The 22,300-nt window shown below is 35.0% G+C and overlaps 1 protein-coding gene across 3 annotated transcripts in view; it reads left to right on the forward strand.

The window, feature by feature from the left end:
• MAP4K3 (mitogen-activated protein kinase kinase kinase kinase 3) overlaps nt 1–22,300 on the forward strand; it is a 204,989-nt gene that overhangs the window by 141,597 nt on the left and 41,092 nt on the right. For 2 of the 3 annotated variants that reach the window (XM_047851984.1, XM_047851987.1), the window contains 3 exons: nt 2,169–2,227; nt 3,488–3,550; nt 17,737–17,795. In XM_047851984.1, the coding sequence (XP_047707940.1) occupies nt 2,169–2,227; nt 3,488–3,550; nt 17,737–17,795 (181 nt within the window). The remainder of the gene's footprint in view (nt 1–2,168; nt 2,228–3,487; nt 3,551–17,736; nt 17,796–22,300) is intronic. The other variant, XM_047851986.1, reaches the window with a different exon arrangement.

Here is a 22,300-nt window from a genome sequence, read left to right on the forward strand (position 1 = left end):
GATCCATAATTGCTAGTGTAGGGTCAGCAAGTGGGAACATTGGAGTGGAGCTGTCTCAAGCTAAAAGGGAGTTTTCATCTGGATATTAAAATAGAAATTTACAGTGTCTGGCTTGACGTATGTTCAAGGAGATGGTAGAGGAAACAGATCAAGACCAATCGACAGCTAGTTACAGATAAGTAGAATTTTCTCACATTATGAAGAACATCATAAATAGCACTGCAGCCTAGGATGATTGACCAATAATTATTTGAACAGTAGCTGGAAGATTCTGTGGCAGAAGCTTGACATCACTTGAGGGAGTTTGAAGAGAACAGGCATGAAGAATAAATCTCCAGAGGGACTGTGCTGCGCCGTTCCCCCCCCTTCTAGCAATGCATTCCCACAGACTACAGAGTAGTACTTTGCCCACAGAGGACAGGGGTATAGGAGCCCTGCTACAGTTAAGATTTTGTCCTTGTTAGGAAAGTTAGTCTAAGACAACATCTCTGCTCCCCAGCACTCAGTGATTATACAGATTATATATATACAGAATATACAGATTATTCTGGCGGGGGGAAGCAGGTATGTTCACATGTGACAGTAACACAAGACAGATAGATGCACAAACTGCCCTCATGTAAGTTTATTACACAGATTTAACTTTGCTGTTTGATGACAAATACAGGTGAGAGCTGTTCAATAGGCCTGTATCAAGGTAAGGTAGGCAGATATTAAAATATTTTAATACCTTACCTAAAAGTTATTTTATGATCTTTGATGTGTGATCATGTGTGGACAGGGGTGAGGAACCCGTTACTGAAGAACCTACTCATCTCTAGGGGCCAGAATTTGATATCTGGTCCATAACAGCTGTAAACTATGTACATACTTATACAACTGGAGGTCTTACAGGGCTGTTTCCCAGCCTTTTTCACTTATCCCTTCTATTGATAAATATTCAAATCTCATGGTTTCTTTTAACTGGTATTAACATTCACAATAAATCATACATACTAAACTAAAATAAAAGCAATTATAAAAATGATTATACTTTAAAATTTCACTCATTTCCTGACCTTGATTGAGAAGGACTGTTTTGGCTGAAGCTCTTACTAGTTGAACTGTGATATATTTGTGATTGTGTTTCTTCTTTTTAATGTTTTGTTTGTGCCTCTGCTTTTATTTCAGTGGTTTTGAATGCTTTACCCTGGTGATAAAAGCAGATAATGATAGTGAGATATGGAAATTAGAGGTAAAGATAATGAAACATTCAGTATATTATAATACCAAGGAAGAAGGTGAAAGTAGTACAGTTTATATATGCTCTAGGTAGTTTATACCTGAGCTACAGTGATGTATTATTTATTGTTGTATAATAAATTCCCCAAAATTGAGTAGCTTAAAATAATGAACATTTATTCTCATACATATTCTGAGGCTCAGGAATCCAGGACAACTTTGCTGGGTGGTTCTGGCTCACATCTGTTATGAAGTTATACCAGCTGGGGCTAAAGTCATTTGAAGGCTGGGCTGGGCTGGAGGATTTGCTTCTGTGGTTGCGTAACTATTAACTGAGGCTTCAGTTACTTGCCACTTAGACTCTCCTTAGGGCTGTTCACAACATGACTTCAGAGCAAGTAGTCCAAAAGAGAGCCCAAGATAGAAGCCTTACCTTGGAAGTGATACACCATCACTCTGCCATATTCATTTGATCACAAAGACCAACGCTGGTGATGTGGGAAGGGACTACACAAATTGATGAACACTAGGAGGCAGGAATCATTAGAGGCCAACTTGAAGGCTGGCTTCCAAAAGTAGTCTGCCTCAATTGCTGTCTGCCCACCTAAATCCTGAGTTAGATGCTCTCTAGTGAATGCTGGGTCACAGTGAAATAGGTTAGATCCTGACTGTAACATACATATAATTCTGCTAATCATTTTTTTATTTTATTTTATTTTATTTTTTACTATGGAAGAGGCCTAGGACTAACAGATTTAGCTTTAAATAGCCTACCGAGACTTTCTTGGACTTTTTCCAGCCAACAGATTCTTAATTTAAAACATTGGGTTTTGATCCCTATATGGTACATGGTAAAATTAAATGTATTGCCATAGAGTAACTTTTAAAATTATTACGTCTTTAAGAATACAGAAAGAGATCATGGCTTTACTTCTTTTCTTCTTTAGTTGGCCAAGTAAAATTTGATCCACCCTTAAGGAAGGAGACAGAACCGCATCATGAACTTGTAAGTAGAGTAGTCTTGGAATGTTAACACTAAAAATAAATATTTTAATTAGTCTTTGTGATATTGGTAATGACTAAAAAGTCTAGTTCTTGATATTTTCAAAAGCATTTGGGGAAATAAAAAGGTAAGTAATTCTAAAATTACAAAAAATAAATCTGTGTTGCTGAGATCGAATATTCTTAATGTTAGGAGAAATGTACTAGTTTTACCATTCTCCTATTAAATGTTTTTAATGCTGACCTGTTAATTTTTTTTTTTATTTTTGTTTTTCAGTTTTCGAGGGGCTTTTTGTGTACGCATTTGTTAGGATAAATGCCACCATTTTAAATTAAAATGTTGGACCAATAAAACACATCTCACTGAATTTATGGGCAGCCTTTTAAGAGTGTAAGCCAGTTTTCTAAACATGAGGGTAGAGTCAAATCTATTGGGACTAAAACTCAGGAGAGACCAGGCATACATAATAGATCAAGTCTGTCATTCATTTAAGGCTTGCTAACTCTATGAATGTTCTTTTCATTATTGTTTTTTGTTAATGTTTTATAAACACCTTCCTAGATATGTGATAATATATTTTTAGATTCAGTCTTAGAAACAACATGTTTTGCAAATATTTGAGATGTTACTATCCTATGGAAGAATTTAAAAAATGAGACTTAAAAAAACAAAATCAATCCTAATGAAATTAGTTTCCTAGAGCTCCAGATTATATGTTTTTTTTTTTTCTGTTCAATACTGAGAAGAAAGTAACTATTAATAAGTAGTAAGGATTGAAATGGAAACTTTCTTAAATTTAATGCTTTTGTGAACCCACTTGACTAAAGGTATACAAAGTGGAGTTATTCTAATTCAGTATACCAGCATGGAGGAAAGGAATGTTAAAAATTCTTAAAATGATTATAACATTTAAACCTAACATTTATGTAGAGGATGTAGAAGGTTAAGAACAAAAAGTAGTAATGATGTTTATAAATGCTAATAGTTACTTTGTTAAGGCAAACTTTGAGTTTGTTTCCTGTTTCTCTTTTGAAGTTGGCATTGCATGTATTTAAATAATATACTAGTTTAATAAAACTGTATTACAAAGCAAAGTTGTTGCAATATTGCTATTTTACAAGCTTCTTAAGATTATTTGACTTGGCATTTGCCTTAATAAAATTATTAGCAGGACTAACCTCATTTGTGACAGTTTCCCTTTGTGAATTTGTGGCTTTTAGTTTAAGTGTAAATAACTTGGGTTTCTTGGTCTCTGCTAAACAGCCCGACAGTGATGGTTTTTTGGACAGTTCAGAAGAAATATACTACACTGCAAGATCTAATCTGGTATTTCTCATCTTCTGATTTTCTTTGTCAGCATTGTTTAGTCTTAATTGTTTTTGATTTTTTTGATCAAATATTTTGTTCAATTTTAATGAACCAGCTTAAACATCATTTTATAAGTTCTTGCCATTTAGCAGGGTTCTATATATTGATTATAGCATTTTTTTTCCAAAACAAGTTAGATATATCTACTCAAGTGTATTATAATGTAATAAAAACTAAAATCTATTTTCCTTTTTTATGAAAAGTATTTAATTTTCTCACTCAAATGGGTTTCTTTAGAAATTACATTTCCCTATAAAAATGTCATTTTAATAATGTGACTTATTTTAGTGAACTAGAAAGCATCCATATATGTATTACATATCCGTTCATATATATAAAACTATTTTTATATATTGCATATATAACATATATGGAAATAGTTTCAAAAAATAACTTACCCCTAGTTAACAATGAAATCTGTCTCAGATGAAATTTTAACTTTTTAGCATTAGGTAATATCTCATTTTCTCAGGCCAAAATTTGGATTTTAAAGCCTCCCTGAAGTTATAAGTATTAAGGCTGTTTTACCATTAGGTAAGAAAAGAGGGAAACTAACCCTGGTAAATATTAAATAAATAGTAACTTTAATAGTTGCTATTGAATAGTTTTTTTCTACTTCAGTAGGTAGCCAGGACCCAAAGTTGCCTCCATATTATCCTTAGATTCTATTTTTCTGCCTTTTCATTGGAATTTTCTTTCTTTTTCCTTTCTCTCTGCCTTAATAACGTACTTCTTTCAATTCTGATTAGTTTAAATGATTCTTTATATAAATTCTTAAATCTATACCCTATAACATTTGTAGAACATTAAATGTTGAGACATAATTTCTCTTTTGAGGAAGTTGCTGTCTTAATGGGCGGAAATTACTTGGACGTACAAACTTTCAGCTGTGCAACAAAATATACAGTGGATTGCCAGCAGGTGTTGACTGTTGAGGAGAGGCTGACATTTATGTAATAAGTGTATGGAAATCAGAGGAGAAAAGCTTTGGGGTTAATGTGGCTTATCTGGCTTCAGGAAGGGACTAAAACTGATTTCACTGTAGTGTAGGAACCCTTATAGAGTCTTCAGGAGGAGAATGGACAGATGCCTCCAATGTTTCATGGGAATTGATGTGGGAACAGTCATCGGCACAGATGCCAGTTTTGAGAGATGGCAGATAAAGAGCTGAAATTATGAAATTGGCATACTACTCCTTGAATTATGGTATTGGCTCAGAAGAGGAGGATTGAAGTCATCAAAGAAGAAGTGATAGATGAAACCATGATTGCATTTGTTCCCTAGTTAGGTCCGAAGAAGGATGGAGTGCAGAAAACTGGTTACCACAGTGGGTGATGCCTGTGTTTTGCAGTCAAAGGTAGAACCAACATGGGGGAGAAAGAAGAAGCAGTTGGAAAGCTGGAAGAGTCAATATCAATACCTGGACTGTCACAAAAGAAAGAAGGATGCATCCAATGGTCCAGAGAGGACCAGAAAGTGTAAGGATTGAGAGTTAACTGTCCACAGGGGCAAGTGAGATGAAATGTCTGAAGAAAACGCTATCAGCGGCTTCTGGATTGAAGATTTTTTTCAGAATTACATATAGATAGGTTAGAGTGACAATTAGTGAAATTTGTTGTGGAAATAAAAGATCACAAAATCAAAAGTTTAAACTGACCACCATTAATATTCTCTAGAAAAGACAACAGCAACAAACCCAGAAACATGGTCTTTAAAATTAGTTATTCTCTTCTGTTCTCTGGGTTGCTAGAACTAGCCTAGTAACATGAATAAATTATGGCTCTGTTCCCTAGAACTGTCCTACCCCCAAATAATCAGGAGTTTCTGACAGAGGGAGCAGCTGACAGGCAGTCTTGTGACAGAGGGCTTTAGGGACAGTTAACTAATTACATAGTTTGGCAGAAAAGGATGAACAAAATATTTGTCAGACCCTACAATTTATAAAATCAAACTTTAAAAGTTCACCTCTGATGATGATAAAAACTAACATTCATCTACAAGTTTTTATACACCAGGCATTCTAAATGCTTCAAATGTATTAAAATCTTTGTATTAGAAATGAGGGAACTTAAGGTGCAAAGAAGCTGAAATTGGCCTTCCTCCTCAGCTAAATAATAGCCCACCAGGGGTTTGATCAAGGCAGCTGGTTCAGGAAATGAAACCTAAACCACTGCCTGTTGCATCTACCCCAAATACTGAGCTCGCACTCATGGTCTCTTTTTAATCATGTATATATGTTCCATAGTTATTATTTTTTTAAAAGAATGTACCTGTTTTACTGTTTGTTTTTAATGTTTGTTTATTTTGAGAGAGAGCGCACGTGTGCGCGTGCACCAGCGGGGGAGGGGCAGAGAGAGGGAGAGAGAGAATCCCAAGCCAGGCTCTGTACTGACAGCAGTACTGATGCGGGGCTTGATCTCATGAACTGTGAGATCATGACCTGAGCCGAAATCAAGAGTTGGGTGCCACCCAGGTGCCCCCATAGTTATTATTACTTTTTTTTTAAATTTTTTTTGTTTTTTTTTTTTAGAGAGCAAATGCATGTGCACAAGCAGGGAGGGGCAGAGGGAGAGAGGGAGAATCCTGAGCAGGGCCTCAATCTTGGCAACCCTGGGATCACGACCTGAACCAAAATCAAGAGTTGGATGCTCAACTGACTGAGCCACCCAGGTGCACCATTATTCTTTTATTGTGGTAAAATATACATAACATAAAATTTACCATTGTGAGCTTTTTTAAGTATGCAGTTCAGTGGCATTAGGTTCACTCATATTGTGCAACCATCACCGCTATCGATCTGCAGAACTTTTTCGTCTTTCCACACTGCAACTCCTTACCTATTAAACAGTAACTCCCATTCCCCCTTCCTTGCAGTGCCTGGCAACCACCATTCTGTTTTTTGACTCTTTGAAGTACCTCACAGATGTGGAATCATACAATAGTTGTCCTTTTTTGACTGGCTCACTTCACTTAGCATAATGTCACAATGTGTTCAAGATTCATTCATGTTGCTGCATGGATCAGAATTCCCTTTTTAAGGTCGAATAATATTCCTGTGTGTGTGTGTGTGTGTGTGTGTGTGTGTGTGTGTGTGTGTGTATGTACACGTGTGTACCACATTTTGTTTGTTCATTCATCTATCAATGGGACAGTTGCATTGCTTCCACCTTTGGACTATTGTCAGTAATGTTGCTCTGAACATGGTGTACAAACATCTTTCAAGTTTCTACTCGAAGTTCTTTGGGGCATAGAACATGAAAGGGAATTGCTACATCATATAGTAATTCTACATTTAATTTTTGAGGGAAATGCCGTACCATTTTCCATAGCAGCTGTGTCATTTTACATTTCCCCCCAGCAGTTCACATGGGCTTCCAATTTTTCCACATCCTCTTCAACGCTTCTTATTTTCTGTGTGTGTGTGTGTGTGTGTGTGTGTGTGATAATAGCCATCCCAATGGGTGTGAAGTGTCCATAGCTGTTTCAATCCCCTGATTTCATCAGTCCTGAAACTTTGGCACTGTCAGCAAGATTTCCAGCTGTTAGAAATACTTGTTGCTGGCCACTAGAAAGAAACCTGTTGCACACAAAATGTCTGGCTGTCATCTTAGCACCAAGATGGCAGCTCTAAATCTTTTGGGACCCAGATTTACCCTCTTAAAGACTTGTTGCTTAAAAATCCCATATCATCAGTGATTTAAGTGCTAAATGTATTCATTTTATGATTTTAGAAATGAATTGAGAATATTACATCTCAGTTTTCATTATTACATTACAATGATTTCTTAAAAATTAGATTATCATAATATATGAAACCTGAAGAACAGAGCTTGATTTCTAGGATTGTTAGTAATAAAGATCTGCAAATTTTGAGAAGATGCTTAAGTTTAAAAACTTTGCCATAATGCAGTAATTAAATAGTAAGAGTTTTGCTTCTAGAAGAAAGCATAGGCAGTAATCTCTTTTGTTGCCTTAGCAACATTTTTCTAGGTGTGTCTTCTAAGGCAAGGGAAACAAAAGCATAAATAAATTATTGGGACAATACCAAAATAAGCTTTTGAACAGCAAAGGAAACCATCAGCAAAATGAAAAGGTAACCTATTGAATGAGAGAAGGTATTTGCAAATGATATATCCAGTAAGAGGTTAATATCCAAAATATCTTTAAAAAAACTTACACAACTCCACACCAAAAATACAACCCAGTTAAAAAATGAGCAGAGGACCTGAATAGACATTTTGGCCAACAAACCCATGAAAAGATGGCCAACACCACTAATCATCAAGCAAATGCAAGTCAAAACCACAATGAGATATCACCTCACACCTGTCAGAATGGCTAAAATCAAAAAGTCAAGAAATAATAAGTGTTGGCAAGGATATGGATAAAAAAGGAACCCTTGTGCACTGTTAGTGGGAATGCAAATTAGTGTAGCCACTATGGAAAACAGTGTGGAGGTTTCTAAAAAAATGAAAAATAGAGATACCATATTATCCAGTAATCACATTACTGGGTATTTACCCAAAGAAAATGAAAACACTAATTCAAAAAGATACATGCACACCCCTCTGTTTATTGCAGCATTATTTACAGTAGCCAGGATGTTGAAACTTAAGTGTAGATAAATAAATGGATGAAGATGTGGTATATATATACAATGGAACATTAATTAACTCAGCAATAACAAAAAATAAGATCTTTCCATTTGCAACAACATGGATGGACCTAGAAGGTATGCTAAGTTAAATAAGTCAGAGAAAGACAAATACCCTATGATTTCACTTATATGTGGAATCTAAAAAACAAAAAGCAAATGAACAGATAAGCCAAAACAAACTATCAAACAAAAAACCCAGGAGCAGGCCCATAAATAAAGAGAACAAGCTGGTAGTTGCCAGAGGGGAGGGGGGAGGAGATGGGCAGAATGGATGAAGAGGAGTGGGAGGTACAGGCTTCCAGTTACCGAATGAATTAGTCACAGGGATAAAAGGTACAACATAAGGAATATAGTCTGTGGTATTGTAAGAATGTGGTCTGATGATAGATGGTAGTGCAGTTGTGGTGAGCACAGCATAATGAATAGAGAGGTCTAGATCACTATTTGTATACCTACAACTAATGTAATAGATGTCAATTGTACTTGAGTTTAAAAAAAAAAACTTTTTATGAGGTCCCAGTAGTTCGTTTTTGCTTTTGTTTCCCTTGTCTCCAGAGGCATATCTCTAGTAAGGAGTTGCAGCGGCTGAGGTCAAAGAAGTTGCTCCCTGTTTTCTCCCGTAGTATTTTGATGGTTTCCTGGCTTACATTTAGGTCTTTTATCCATTTTGAATTTATTTCTGTGTATGGTGTAAGAAAGTGGTCCAGTCTTATTCTTCTGCTGTCCAGTTTTCCCAGCACCATTTACTGAAGAGACTGTCTTTTTACCATTGGATATTCTTTCCTGCTTTGTCGAAGATTAGTTGGCCATACGTTTGTGGGTCCATTTCTGGGATCTCTATTCTGTTCCATTGATCTTTGTATATGTTTTTGCACCAGTACCATACTGTCTTGATGATTACAGCTTTGTAATGCAGTTTAAAGTCTGGAATAATTGTGATGCCTCCAGCTTTGGTTTTCTTTTTCAACATTAAATTCAGCTATTTGGGATCTTTTCTGATTCCATACAAATTTTGGAATTGTTCTAGCTCTGCAAAGAATGCTAGTGTTAATTTTGATAGGGATTGCATTGAATGTGTAGATTGCTTTGGGTAGTATCAGCATTTTAACAATATTTGTTCTTCCAGTCCATGAGCATGGAATTTTTATCCATTTATTTGTGTCTTCTTCAGTTTCTTTGATAAGCTCTCTGTAGTTCTCAGCATACAGGTCTTTTCTCTCTGATCAGGTTTCTTCCTAGGTATCTTACAGTTATTGGTGCAGTTGTAAATGGGGTCAATTCCTTGATTTCTCTTTCTGCTCCTTCATAATTGGTGTATAGAAATGCAACCGATTTTTTTTAAGTTTATTTTTAGAGAGGGATAGAGAGTGTAAGCAGGGGAAAGAGAGAGAAAAAGAGAATCCAAGCAGGCTCAGCACTGTCAGCACAGAGCCCAACGTGGGGCTTGATACCACGAACTGTGAGATCATGACCTGAGCTGAAATCAAGAGTCAGAGGCTTAATCGACTGAGCCACCCAGGCACCCCACTGCAACCAATTTCTGTATGTTGATTTTATATCCTGTGACTTTGCTAAATTCATGTATCCATTCTAGCAATTTTTTGGTGGAGTCTTTCGTGTTTTCCACAGAGTATCATATCATCTGCAAAGAGTGAAAGTTTGACTTCTTCCTTGCCAATTTGTATGTGTTTTATTTCTTTTTGTTGTCTGATTGTTGAGGTTAGGACTTCCAGGTGAGAGTGGACATCCCTGTCATGTTCCTGACCTTAGGAAAGCTCTTAATTTTTCTCCATTGAGGATGATATTAACTGTGGGTCTTTCATATATGGCTTTTATGATGCTGAGGTATGTTCCTTCTGTCTCTAATGTCTTTTTTTTTAATGTTTGTTTGTTTGTTTGTTTGTTTGTTTTTGATAGAGAGAGAATCAGAAGCAGGCTCTAGACTCTGAGCTGTCAGCAGAGTCCAGCACGGCACTTGAACTCACAAACAATGAGATCATGACCTGAGCCAAAGTCAGACGTTTTACCAACTGAGCCACCAGGCACCCCTGTCCTTAATTTCTTGAGGGTTTTAATCAAGAAAGGATGCTGTATTTTGTTAAATGTTTTTTCTGCATCTGTTGAGAGGGTCATAATGGTTCTTCCCTTTCTTTTATTAATGTGGTATATCGTGATTGATTGGCAAATATTGAACTAGCCCAGTACCCAGGAATAAATCCCACTTGATCATGGTGAATAATTCTTTTAATGTACTGTTGAATTCGATTTGCTCGTATCTTGTTGAGAACTTTTGCATCCAGGTTTATCAGAAAGATTGACCTGTAATTCTTTTTAGTGAGGTCTTTGGTTTTGGAATCAAGGTAATGCTGGCTTCATAGGACGAGTTTGGAATGGGAAAACATATTTGCAAATGACATATTGGATAAAGGGTTAGTATCCAAAATCTATAAAGAATTTATCAATCTCAACACCCAAAAAAACAATGAATAATAATTCATAATAAACCAAATATACCAATAATAAACCAAAAAATAATAATCCAATGAAGAAATGGGCAGAAGACATGCATCGACACTTTTCCAAATAAGACATCCAGATGACACAGACATCCAGCAGACACATGAAAAGGTGCTCAACGTCACTCATCATCAGGGAAATACAAATCAAAACTGCAATAAGATACCACCTCACACCTGTCAGAATGGCTAAAATTAACTCAGGTAACATCAGATGTTGGTGATGATAAGGAGAAAGGGGAACCCTTTTGCTCTGTTGGTGGGAATGCAAACTGGTGTGTCCACTCTGGAAAACAGTGTGGTGGTTCCTCAGAAAATTAAAAATAGAACTACCCTACAACCCAGCAATTGCACTATTAGGTATTTATCCAAAGGCTGCAAATTTATCCAAAGGCTGAAGGAGCACATGCACCCCAATGTTTATAGCAGCACTATCAACAATAGCCAATTAGGGAAATAGCCTAAATGTCCATCAGCTGACAAATGGATAAAGAAGATGTGATATATACATATATGTACAATGGAATACTATCCTGTGATAAAAAAGAATGAAATCATAACCATTTTCAACAACATGGATGGAACTAAGGTGTATTATGCTAAGCGAAATAAGTCAGTCAGAGAAAGACAAATACCATATGGTTTCACTGATATGTGGAATTTAAGAAACAAAACAGATGAACATAGGAAAAGAGAAGGAAAAATAAGATAAAAACAGAGGAGGCAAACCATAAAGGACTTTTAAATACAGAGAACAAACTAAAGTTTGCTGGAGGGAAGGTGGATGGGGGATGGACTAATGGCTGATGGACCTTAAGGAGGGCACTGTTGAGATAAGGGTATTACATCCCTAAATTCTACTCCTGAAACCAATACTACATACAGGTTAAATAACTTGAGTTTAAATTTCAAAAAAAGAATAATACAGTAGATACATATTTACCAATGTGGAAAAAAATAAAAATTAAAAAAAGAAATGTAAACATATCCTTAATCATTTTTATATTTATTTCATGGAGGAATGATAATACTTAGGATATGTTGGTGAAAAAATATATATTATTAAAGCAATAGTAAGAGTTTTGCCCATAACCATAAAAATGGGTTTATCTCGGGGCGCCTGGGTGGCGCAGTCGGTTAAGCGTCCGACTTCAGCCAGGTCACGATCTTGCGGTCTGGGAGTTCGAGCCCCGCGTCAGGCTCTGGGCTGATGGCTCGGAGCCTGGAACCTGTTTCCGATTCTGTGTCTCCCTCTCTCTCTGCCTCTCCCCTGTTCATGCTCTGTCTCTCTCTGTCCCAAAAATAAATAAACGTTGAAAAAAAAATTTAAAAAAAAAATGGGTTTATCTAACGTACTGTCTTTAGATTAAAAAATTATACACCTGTTTAATTGATGCCAATTTTTTCTAATTTGCCCAGTTTTTCTGGGTATTTTAGCCTATACAATAATGAAAAATATATTTAAAGTTAATTATATGGAAAACATGTTAATTGGTGTGGAGGAACATAAGTAGTAACATAGTCTTTGCTCTGAAGAAAGTTATGGTATACTTGAAAAAGTAAGAATAAAAAATTTAAATTATAATTTAAAACATGTCAGAAAGGGGTGCCTAGGTGGCTCACTCAGTTAAGTGTCCAGCTTGGTCTCAACTCAGGTCTCAATCCCAGTCATGAATTCAAGCCCCGCATTGGGCTCCATGCTGGGCATGGAGCTTACTTAAAAAAAAAACAAATATGTCAGAAAGGTATACCCAATTGATCATTATCAGTAAATAACAAAAGTACTTTAAGAAACCCCTGAATTATGGACTTAAAGCCGTATTACAAAGCTGTATGGTACTGGCACAAAGACAGATCAATGGAACAGAATAGAGAACCCAAAAATGGACCCACAAACATATGGCCATCTAATCTTTGACAAAGCAGACAAGAACATCCAACGGAATAAAGACAGTGTCTTCAGCAAGTGGTGCTGGGAAAACTGGATGCGACATGCAGAAAAATGAACCTGGACCACCAGACACAAAAATAAACTCAAAATGGATGAAAGACCTCAATGTAAAACAGGAAGCCATCAAAATCCTCAAGGAGAAAGCAGGCAAAAACCTCTTTGATCTTGCCCGCAGCAACGTCTTACTCAACACTTCTCTGGAGGCAAGGGAAACAAAGGCAAAAATGAACTATTGGGGCCTCATCAAAATAAAAACCTTCTGCACAACGAAGGAAACAATCAGCCAAACTAAAAGGGAACCGACAGAATGGGAGAAGATATTTGCAAATGATATAGTAGAGAAAGGGTTAGTATCCAAAATCTATAAAGAACTTATCAAACTCAACACCCAAAAAACAAATAATCCAGTGAAGAAATGGGCGAAAGACATGAATAGATACCTTTCCAAAGAAGACATCCAGATGGCCAACCGACACATGAAAAACTCAACATCACTCATCATCAGGGAAGTACAAATCAAAACCATGAAGAGGTACCACCTCACACCTGTCAGAATGGCTAACATTAACAACTCAGGCAACAACAGATGTTGGCGAAGATGCAGAGAAAGAGGATCTCTTTTGCACTTCTGATGGGGATGCAGACTGGTGCAGCCACTCTGGAAAACAGTATGGAGGTTCCTCAGAAAATTGAAAATAGAACTACCCTACAACCCAGCAATTGCACTACTAGGTATTTATCCACGGGATACGGGTGTGCTGTTTCAAAGGGGCACATGCACCCCAATGTTTATAGTAGCACTATCAACAATAGCCAAAGTATGGAAAGAGCCCAAATGTCCATTGATGGATGAATAAAGAAGATGTAGTATATATATACAATGGAGTATTACTCAGCAATCAAAAAGAATGAAATCTTGCCATTCGCAAGTATGTGGATGGAAATAGAGGGTATTATGCTAAGCGAAATTAGAAAAAGACCAGTATCATATGACTTCACTCATGTGAGGACTTTAAGATACAAAACAGATGAACCTAAGGGAAGCAAAAAGAATATAAAAACAGGGAGGGGGACAAAACATAAGAGACTCTTAAATATAGAGAACAAACAGAGGGTTGCTAGAGGAGTTGTAGGAGGGGGAATGGGCTAAATGGGAAAGGGGCATTAAGGAATCTACTCCTGAAATCATTGTTGCACTATATGCTGATTAACTTGGATGTAAACTTAAAAAATAAATAAAAAATAAATAGATAAAAGTTAAAAATAAAGCCCTGAATTAGGTCAAAATTTAATAAAGTCTAAAAATAAATTTATTCTGGAAGAGAAACAGTAAATGTCAACTTCTGTTTATTTTAAATTTGTTAAACTATTACTATTAAATTTATATGATGTAGCTACTTTCCTTACCTAATATGTATGAAGACAGTTTCTTAGGAGAACTCATTTATTTTGCACAACAATAGGACATTTTCTACATTGGCAAACCTACCCTGCTTGATCTTCATGTCCGAGTTCATCATGTAAGAGTCATGAATACTGTTTAGCATTTATCTGTTAGTGTTCTGACCTCACTTGCTTCTCGTTTTAACAAAGTCTTTTTTGATTTGTCCAAGATTCAATCCCTTTTTACTTGTGTAAATTGCTGTATTAAAAGGTATCTTAAAATGACCTTATCCAAATCATAATTTTCTCATTTTCTGATGAGGAAAGAAATTCTCTTGAGCTGTTCCCTTTTTTGTTGATTAAAATATATTGCTAACATATTTTTTCTTTTATATTTTTGTAGCCAGCTATATCAGTTCTGTTAACTTCCTGCTATTTTCTCATCAGATGTAGGCTTTGCAGCCTGACACAGGGTTTACAAAAAAGAAAACAATAAAAAGATTTTCTTGAACATGTATTTTCCCTTTCCCATGTTCCATGTTCTATCCTTTATCTTTTTCAGTGCTTTCTGGCTCTATCCTGCCCTTAGAAATACTTCCCCATTCATTAAAACTGAAGTTAGGATTTTCTGACCCAAAAAGATATTTTCATTGGGCTAGAGTAACCATCTTCAATTTTTGTTTGAGCTGTTCAGATCAAATCTATATAAGGCTATTGCATGTTTTCAGCCCATGTTGTTACTTGTTTGACTTTACTGTGTAGCTAAACATTGTCCTTCATTAATAACTTGATGCCTCATTTGTTACTAATTCCCTTAGGTTTCTCTTGGCATGTTCAAATGTGTTCTTATTTAGCTTATAAAAGATTGCTATGTTTTACTGTCATCTAGGGTTATCTTGAGTGCTTTTCCAAGCATAATTTTGGTAGCATTTTTCTATTACAGAATAGCTTCCAAGTACTTTTTGATAAATGTTTTAAATCAGTCTTTCTTAGAATGTTCTAAAGATATGTAAATGGCTACTAACTTTGCCCAAGTTTTACTTTTTTTCCTTTCCTTTTTTTTCTCATTTTTCTTGAATGATTTACTGTCTGAATCCCTGCCATATAATAAGTGGTTGGTAAATAATAGTTGAATTACCTGAGATTCAGTACTTACTAGAGGACTTAGTGTAATTCTTTTACCTGTATTGGATTCCTAGCACATTGTTTTTGTTCCATAGTTGCTAAAAACATAACTTGATTTATAGAGAAGGAATTAATAAAGAATAAGCCCCCTTTTATTTTAGCTTTCCTGGTAGTGTTTGACGCGTGGCACATTTAATCACCACACTTGGATATATCTACAACTTCTCCCTGGCCTGAATGTTATTTTGCTTATGAACCTATGTACAATTTTCTATTAAAATACTGCATTTGTTATTTTAGACTCTTACCTTCCTAAATACCTTGCTAATCTCAATGGATTTTTTTAAATTATTGTCATCAACCCGGCAATTGTCATGTACCATAAGATGACTGTTCCTACAACAGCCACATGTGTGTTTATATAACAGAAGCTATTGCCATTCTGCACAAATGTAGAACACTTTTAGACGCCATCATTTGATTAGGGCCTTAAGAGATTATGTTGACTAAAGAGATTGCTGGTGTGGTAGAGGAGGGACGTTACCTGTAGCTGAAGAAAAAAACTTGAATTTAGGAGTGCATTCGTTGAGATTAGTACTTCTCTCTACTGAATTCCAAAGATTAAAGGTTCCTGTACAAAGTCATGACCACTTCAGTTGTACAGCATAATAATTGTGTAGCAGTCTTACGGTAGCAGTGATAGCATCCTATTAATATCATTATGAATTAAATAGAACAGGTATCCTTTTGCACTAGAATTTCATGTGATACCAGTGTGATGATGGTTGACTAATCTTACTGTTTTTGATGTATTCTCTTTTCTGTCACTAGTAAGAACATTTATTATGCATGAAAGAACGCAAATATTGAAGAAGACAAGATTTGAATCTTGTCTAAACCAGAATTTTTATTTTGACAGGTCTTGGAGTACTTAAATGTTAAAGTGCTTTTTACTTAAATGTAATGTATCGTTTAGAGTTCTTATGTTCCTAGGCTTAGTATTTTTGTGATCTAGAATTTGTGTATCTTAATGAGGCTGGAGTGTTAGTTATCTGCTTGCAGGAAAATGAACTACTGGCATTGGAACAAGAATTTGTTTTAAGGGCCTGGTTAGTGTGTGGTAGGTGCTATTCTGGACTTTGGGCCTGTAGGGAAGAAAGATGGACGTAACAATTTTCCTGTTTTGAGGAGCTCACAGACTGGCTTCTGTTTTTATAAACTGGTTAATAAATTAATTAAAAGGCAGTTTAAGTGCTAGAGGAGAACTGTGTATTCAGTGCCATGAAGACATGGGAAAGGTTGCACCTTCCTTCCTGTACAGTCTTGGAAGCCTCCTCCAAGGAGTTGTCTTTTGCATTAAGTCCTGACTGTGCATCTGGCGATACCTTGTGTATTAGAAAACACTTTATTCTATATTCTGATGAAAATAAAACTCATTTTAAATGTTAAATATTCCCCTTTATTGTTAAAATCATGCTTGAAATACAGTGACTTAAGGGGAGAAAGGAAGCTTTACTTTGTACTTTCCATAGTTGTTGGAAAACAGTTTTTTCCTCAAGAAGGCATTTGAGTTGAGCATTTATGTTGTTACCCCTTTAAATTTCAATTCTTAAGCCTACAACCCATAGCATTCAGTGGAAACGTTTAGTTAAGGAACTGCCTTAGTAATACTCCTTTGAAGTTTCACTACTTAGCTCTTTAAAAAATTATTCAAAGCCCTTTAAGTGTAATTTGCAACCTTGCCCATGTTCATCTATACAATTTACTTAAAAAGAGCACCTATTCTATATGTTTAAAAATTGGGGGCGCCTGGGTGGCGCAGTCGGTTAAGCGTCCGACTTCAGCCAGGTCACGATCTCGCGGTCCGTGAGTTCGAGCCCCGCATCGGGCTCTGGGCTGATGGCTCAGAGCCTGGAGCCTGTTTCCGATTCTGTGTCTCCCTCTCTCTCTGCCCCTCCCCCGTTCATGCTCTGTGTCTCTCTGTCCCAAAAATAAATAATAAAAAAAAAACGTTGAAAAAAAATTAAAAAAAAAAAAAATTATTACCTGCCTGAAGCAACAATAGAAGTATGTGAATGTGTATAAATACATAATTATTGCAGATCTTCTATACAAAGTCAAGATTTTTGTTGCTTGTTCTCTTCTGTAATTTTTTTTGCTTCATTATAGCTTTGCTATTAAATACCTTATTTGAGCATTTTTCTTTCTAAAAACTGGAGTTTTTTTTGCAAATTTTAACTAAGAAAGCAATAACCATAAATGAAACTTACATATATTATTCAAACAAGTTCCCAGAAAAATACTGAACTTAAATAATAAAATACGTAAACTACAGCTACAAACTTCTGACATCTTTTATTGTTGGAAGTCCTACCATACCTTTTTTTTAAAGAACATATAGCAATACAGATTTATTTGCAGTCTGGGGTTTCTCTTTTAAAATATATATATTTGTGTATTATGATTTGTGATATACTACTATTTTGCTAAATACATCATTTTGTACTATTAGGATCTACAACTAGAATATGGACAAGGACACCAAGGTAGTTACTTTTTGGGTGCAAACAAGTAAGTAAAGTTCTTTTTAAATTAAATTTATATTCAAGAATAATTAAGTTGCTTTATATTTTAATTTATTTATTACATATATCTTGTGCATTTTATTACATATTTAATATAGAAAAATATGTTAATATATCCAGAAGTAAGTTGTATTAGTCTGGTAGATAGGTTTTTATAATACGCTTTCAACTTTTCTTCACTGCTACCTTGCTAATCATTTAGTCAGTAATTGTCATAATGGAGACATTATGTTTTTTATATCAAGCTACTTTGTAGACCTTACTTGTTAGAGAAAACGAAGTACATTCCAACTGAAGACGATACATGTTTCAGAATTTTTTTATTTTATTTTTAAGGTTGACCTGTTTATTCCTTACAAAACTTGCTTTGGTACATATCCCAGGTGTGTTAGCTCTGAAAATAGCTGAAAATATTCACAGTGTTTAGAACTCTTTATCCTAACTTTTTAGTTGTTAAGAGCTTTCCAAAAAGAAGATGGTAGTTAAAATGCATCTGCTGTTTTCAGAATTATCAATTCATGCAAGAAGTAAATAGAACAATTATTCAAGGCCTCTCCTGTACACCAGGCACTGTCTAGGTGGTACAGCACTGTGGTGAAAAGGCAGCTTACAAGGAGTAACAATTTAAGTTGTTCATAGTCCTCAGCAGAGTAAGGGGACAGGACTCTGCTGTTCTTTGTAGATTCTCATTTTCTGAGTTCATGGAGAAATTACCATTATAAAATCTAATATGTAAGGAAATACTATTTAAATTGTCAAAATCTCTCAGCAATGTAGATATTGTTTTAACAATCAGAACATCTTAAAATTGCAACATATAATTTCACTTATACATTAGAGAGTTGAAAATATATATATACATCCATAGTTTAAGCAGTTGAGGAACGATGACTGAAGACAGTAGTTCAGATTTAAAGACAATGCAAAATCGTGTCTCCTTTTTTTAGACTAAATGTTTAATTTAAATACCCTATCTTTTCTCAACACAGAGAAGAGACTTTGAATGACCGCCTAGAGAAATGCATTAGTTTGGATTTAAGCTGCATTTCAATTAAATACGATGAATTTGTTTTTAATTAACTGATTTAAGTTTCCTAAAATGGGAAAAAGGCATACAATTTCCCTGATAGAAAAATGAGATTTTATCTAAATAGTAACTGTGTGCTATTTATAATCTCTCCTGATTGATTAATGGACAGCAAAGGAAGGTTTGTCTCACAGTGGTTAGCAAATAAAAATTCTGAAGTGCTTTTTTTATTATTTTGTCTTAATATAAGGTCACTAGTTTTAAGGACCTTGTTAGCAAATTTTGGTGTATTTTAAGAGACAGTGGATGATTCGGAGAAAAATTCCATTTACACTTTTTTGGTTCATTTTAAATATATTTTTAAATTATATACTAGCAAAAATGCAAAAAAGAAATATGGCCCATCACTAAATGCTTTTCCAGATTCCTTAGTTCCCATTGTCTAATATCTGATTGTTAGACATTTTCATAGTATATAGTTACTTTGGCTAGGTAAAATGTTAATAATTTGCCCAACCTTCATTTTTTGATTAATTGGATCCCTGCTTAAGGAACTGTATTCTATATAACGAATCACTGGCAAGGTAGGTTGGCCAAAAATTTGACCTTTGGCTGTGTTTCGTGTACAGGTATATACATACATGTGACATGAGCATGGATGTAGCACTTCTCTTACTGTACTGATATGTCTGCTTTATTCTTGTGACCAGGCAGTGTTTTAAAACTCACAGGATTTCCTGCTTTCTCCATAGGTGATCAGGCAGACAGATTTCCATTTATGGGTTTCTACCTATTCCAGACCATACAAGAACTAAGATAGGGTGTAGGTGTTTTTTTTTTTTTTAATAGAATATGTATTTTGACTTAACTGAGTTTTCTTTTCTCTTGAATGCTGTTGTTGGGGTCAACTTTTCTGATTATTTAAAACCAACAAAATACTATTTTTAAAAGAAAACTAAATATTTCTGATTGTTTTTAATGTAGAGCAAAGGTTCTAGAGATAACTTAAATTCTCTTCTAAAGACTTAAATAATGGTGAAAAAAGTAACTTGAATTACACAGTTCCTAGCATAGTTGAGTGTAGTAGTAGTGAATGCCATATCTGGAGTCAGAACTGTCTCTTCCTGTAAGCTATGTGACTTTGAGAAATTTACCTCAATTTTCTCCAGTAAAATGGGGATTATAATAGTCCCTGCCTTGTAGGGTTCTAAGGGTGAAATGTAATAATCATTGCAAAGCATTTTTAGGACAGTTACGGTTTAATAAATACTTATCAATTGCCCTTATTTGTGTAGTATTTACTCAGTAAGTAATTTATTATAAAAGCAAGTGAATGTGAGTGAATAAAACTGCTCTTTGGTTTTAAAGAAATAGGAGATTTTTTGTTTTGTCTTCAGATATACTCAGGACAATACTTAAAGATTGTTTTTAGCTACTTAGACAATTTCAGAAGATTTCAGAAACCAGCATGTGAATTTCTTAGCTAATTTTAATATGCTAAATATTTTGGCTGTGGGTTTTTCCTTCTCTTTTTTTTTCACTTCTCTGTGTCAGTTTCTTCACTTTCATCAGTTAAATTTGTGATTTCATATTGTTCCCCATTTTTAACATTTTCATCCAGATTTCCTAATGTTTTTAGACTGACTTAGTAACTCAGTATCTGTGGGCATCATTTTTGTTTTACTTCATTCATTACTTTCTAAAAATTCCATAACAGAAGAATCCACATGGACCAGTGAATAGTGGTTTATTGTATAGCACCCAATCTTGGTGATTAAATCAGTGTTACTTTTCCCCAGGGCTCACAAGATACAGTATTTACCATAAATGCACCTCTTAGCAAATTTAGCCATGTTTCACTTTCTCTTTTATAAAGCCTGAGAAGCAAATCATATATCCTACTTTTCATTAACACTTCATGAATTCTGTAAGTTTATTAACAAAATACCTGTTAACACATAGTAGGAGATATACTAGTAAATGAATTGAAAATATACGTGAGTCCCTAACAATAAAACATAGCTGCTTTTCCATGTTCTCTTATTCAGCCTTTCTCTCTTATTCTTGGAGAACATAGTACTCCTGGGAACATTCTTTTTTAAAAAGTGGAATGCCCTGTAAGTCCAATTAAATATGGTAATTGAAAAATAAAATACATTTTTACTTTACTTCTTAATTGTTTTCAAATCTGAATATTCTCTATTGGAAAAAGAGGTGCACCCCCCCAAAATACTGGCATGTGCTTAAGAAAAAATTTTTTCCTATCTTCTAAAATGATATAAAAGCCCACTATACAGTTCAGAGATACTATATTTAACTTGGTAACATAGTTTAAAGCAGTGCTTCCTAAATTTTTGGTCTCAGGATCCCTTTACACTCTTAAAAATTACTGAGGACTCCAGAGTTTTTGTTTATGTGTGTTATAACTGTCAATATTTACGGTATTGGAAATTTAAACTGAGAACTTTTCAAAATATTTATTTACTTAAAATAGTAATATACTCATTACTGTTATCATAAATAACACTTTGTGTGTGTGTGTTTAAAATTCCTCATGGGGGCACCTGAGTGGCTCAGTTGGTTGAGCATCTGACTTTGGCTCAGGTCATGATTTTGCAGTTTGTGAGTTCGAGCCCCACATCAGGTTCACTGCTGTCAGGCTGTCAGCGCAGAGCCCCGCTTCTGATTTTCTGCCCCCCTCTCTCTGTCCCTACCCCACTTGCGCTCTCTACAAAAATAAATATTTTTTTAAAATTTCTCATCATTAAGGACCAATTTAAATGCCACCTCAAACCTAACACCGTGTGATTCCTCTCATGAGATTTAGAAGCAGCAAATAATTGCATTAATAGATTTTATATATGTCCATGTAATTCAACAAACTTTATTGCGGCCCACTAATAACATTTTTTATGAAAAACAGCTATCTTTCTGAAACAAAATAATAGTAAGGAAATTGGCATTGTTTTATATTTTTTTGCAAATCTCTTTAATATCTGGCTTATTAGAAGACAGCTGAATTCTCATATCTGCTACTAATCTGTTGTGTTATCATGTATCTTATAACCTCTGGAAAACTCCAGAATTTCATTCCCAATGAAAAAATTAAGAGTGAAAAAGGTAAATGCTTTTTTGTATTATATGTATTATGAAACTAGTTTTATTCTTGCAGACCCCCTACAGGAGGCCAAGGGACCTCTGGGATCCCTAGACCACACTTAGAATTGCTAGTTTAAAGAAATGTTGCGTAGCCCATCATAATAAAGAAAATGTGAATTGAGTACTTATTGTATTTTAAATTACTATTCCAAGCATTTTACCCATATTTATTGTATCTTTCGATAAATGCTTTGATGTAGGTACTGTTATAATTCCTGTTTTACAGATATGGAAACTGAAGCAATGGGAAATCAAAGTACTTATTGAAGGCCACACGGCTTACAGTGGCAGAGGCGGGACTCAGA

This window comes from Prionailurus viverrinus, chromosome A3, assembly GCF_022837055.1.
Source record: "Prionailurus viverrinus isolate Anna chromosome A3, UM_Priviv_1.0, whole genome shotgun sequence".
In the NCBI taxonomy this organism is placed as follows: Eukaryota; Metazoa; Chordata; class Mammalia; order Carnivora; family Felidae; genus Prionailurus; species Prionailurus viverrinus.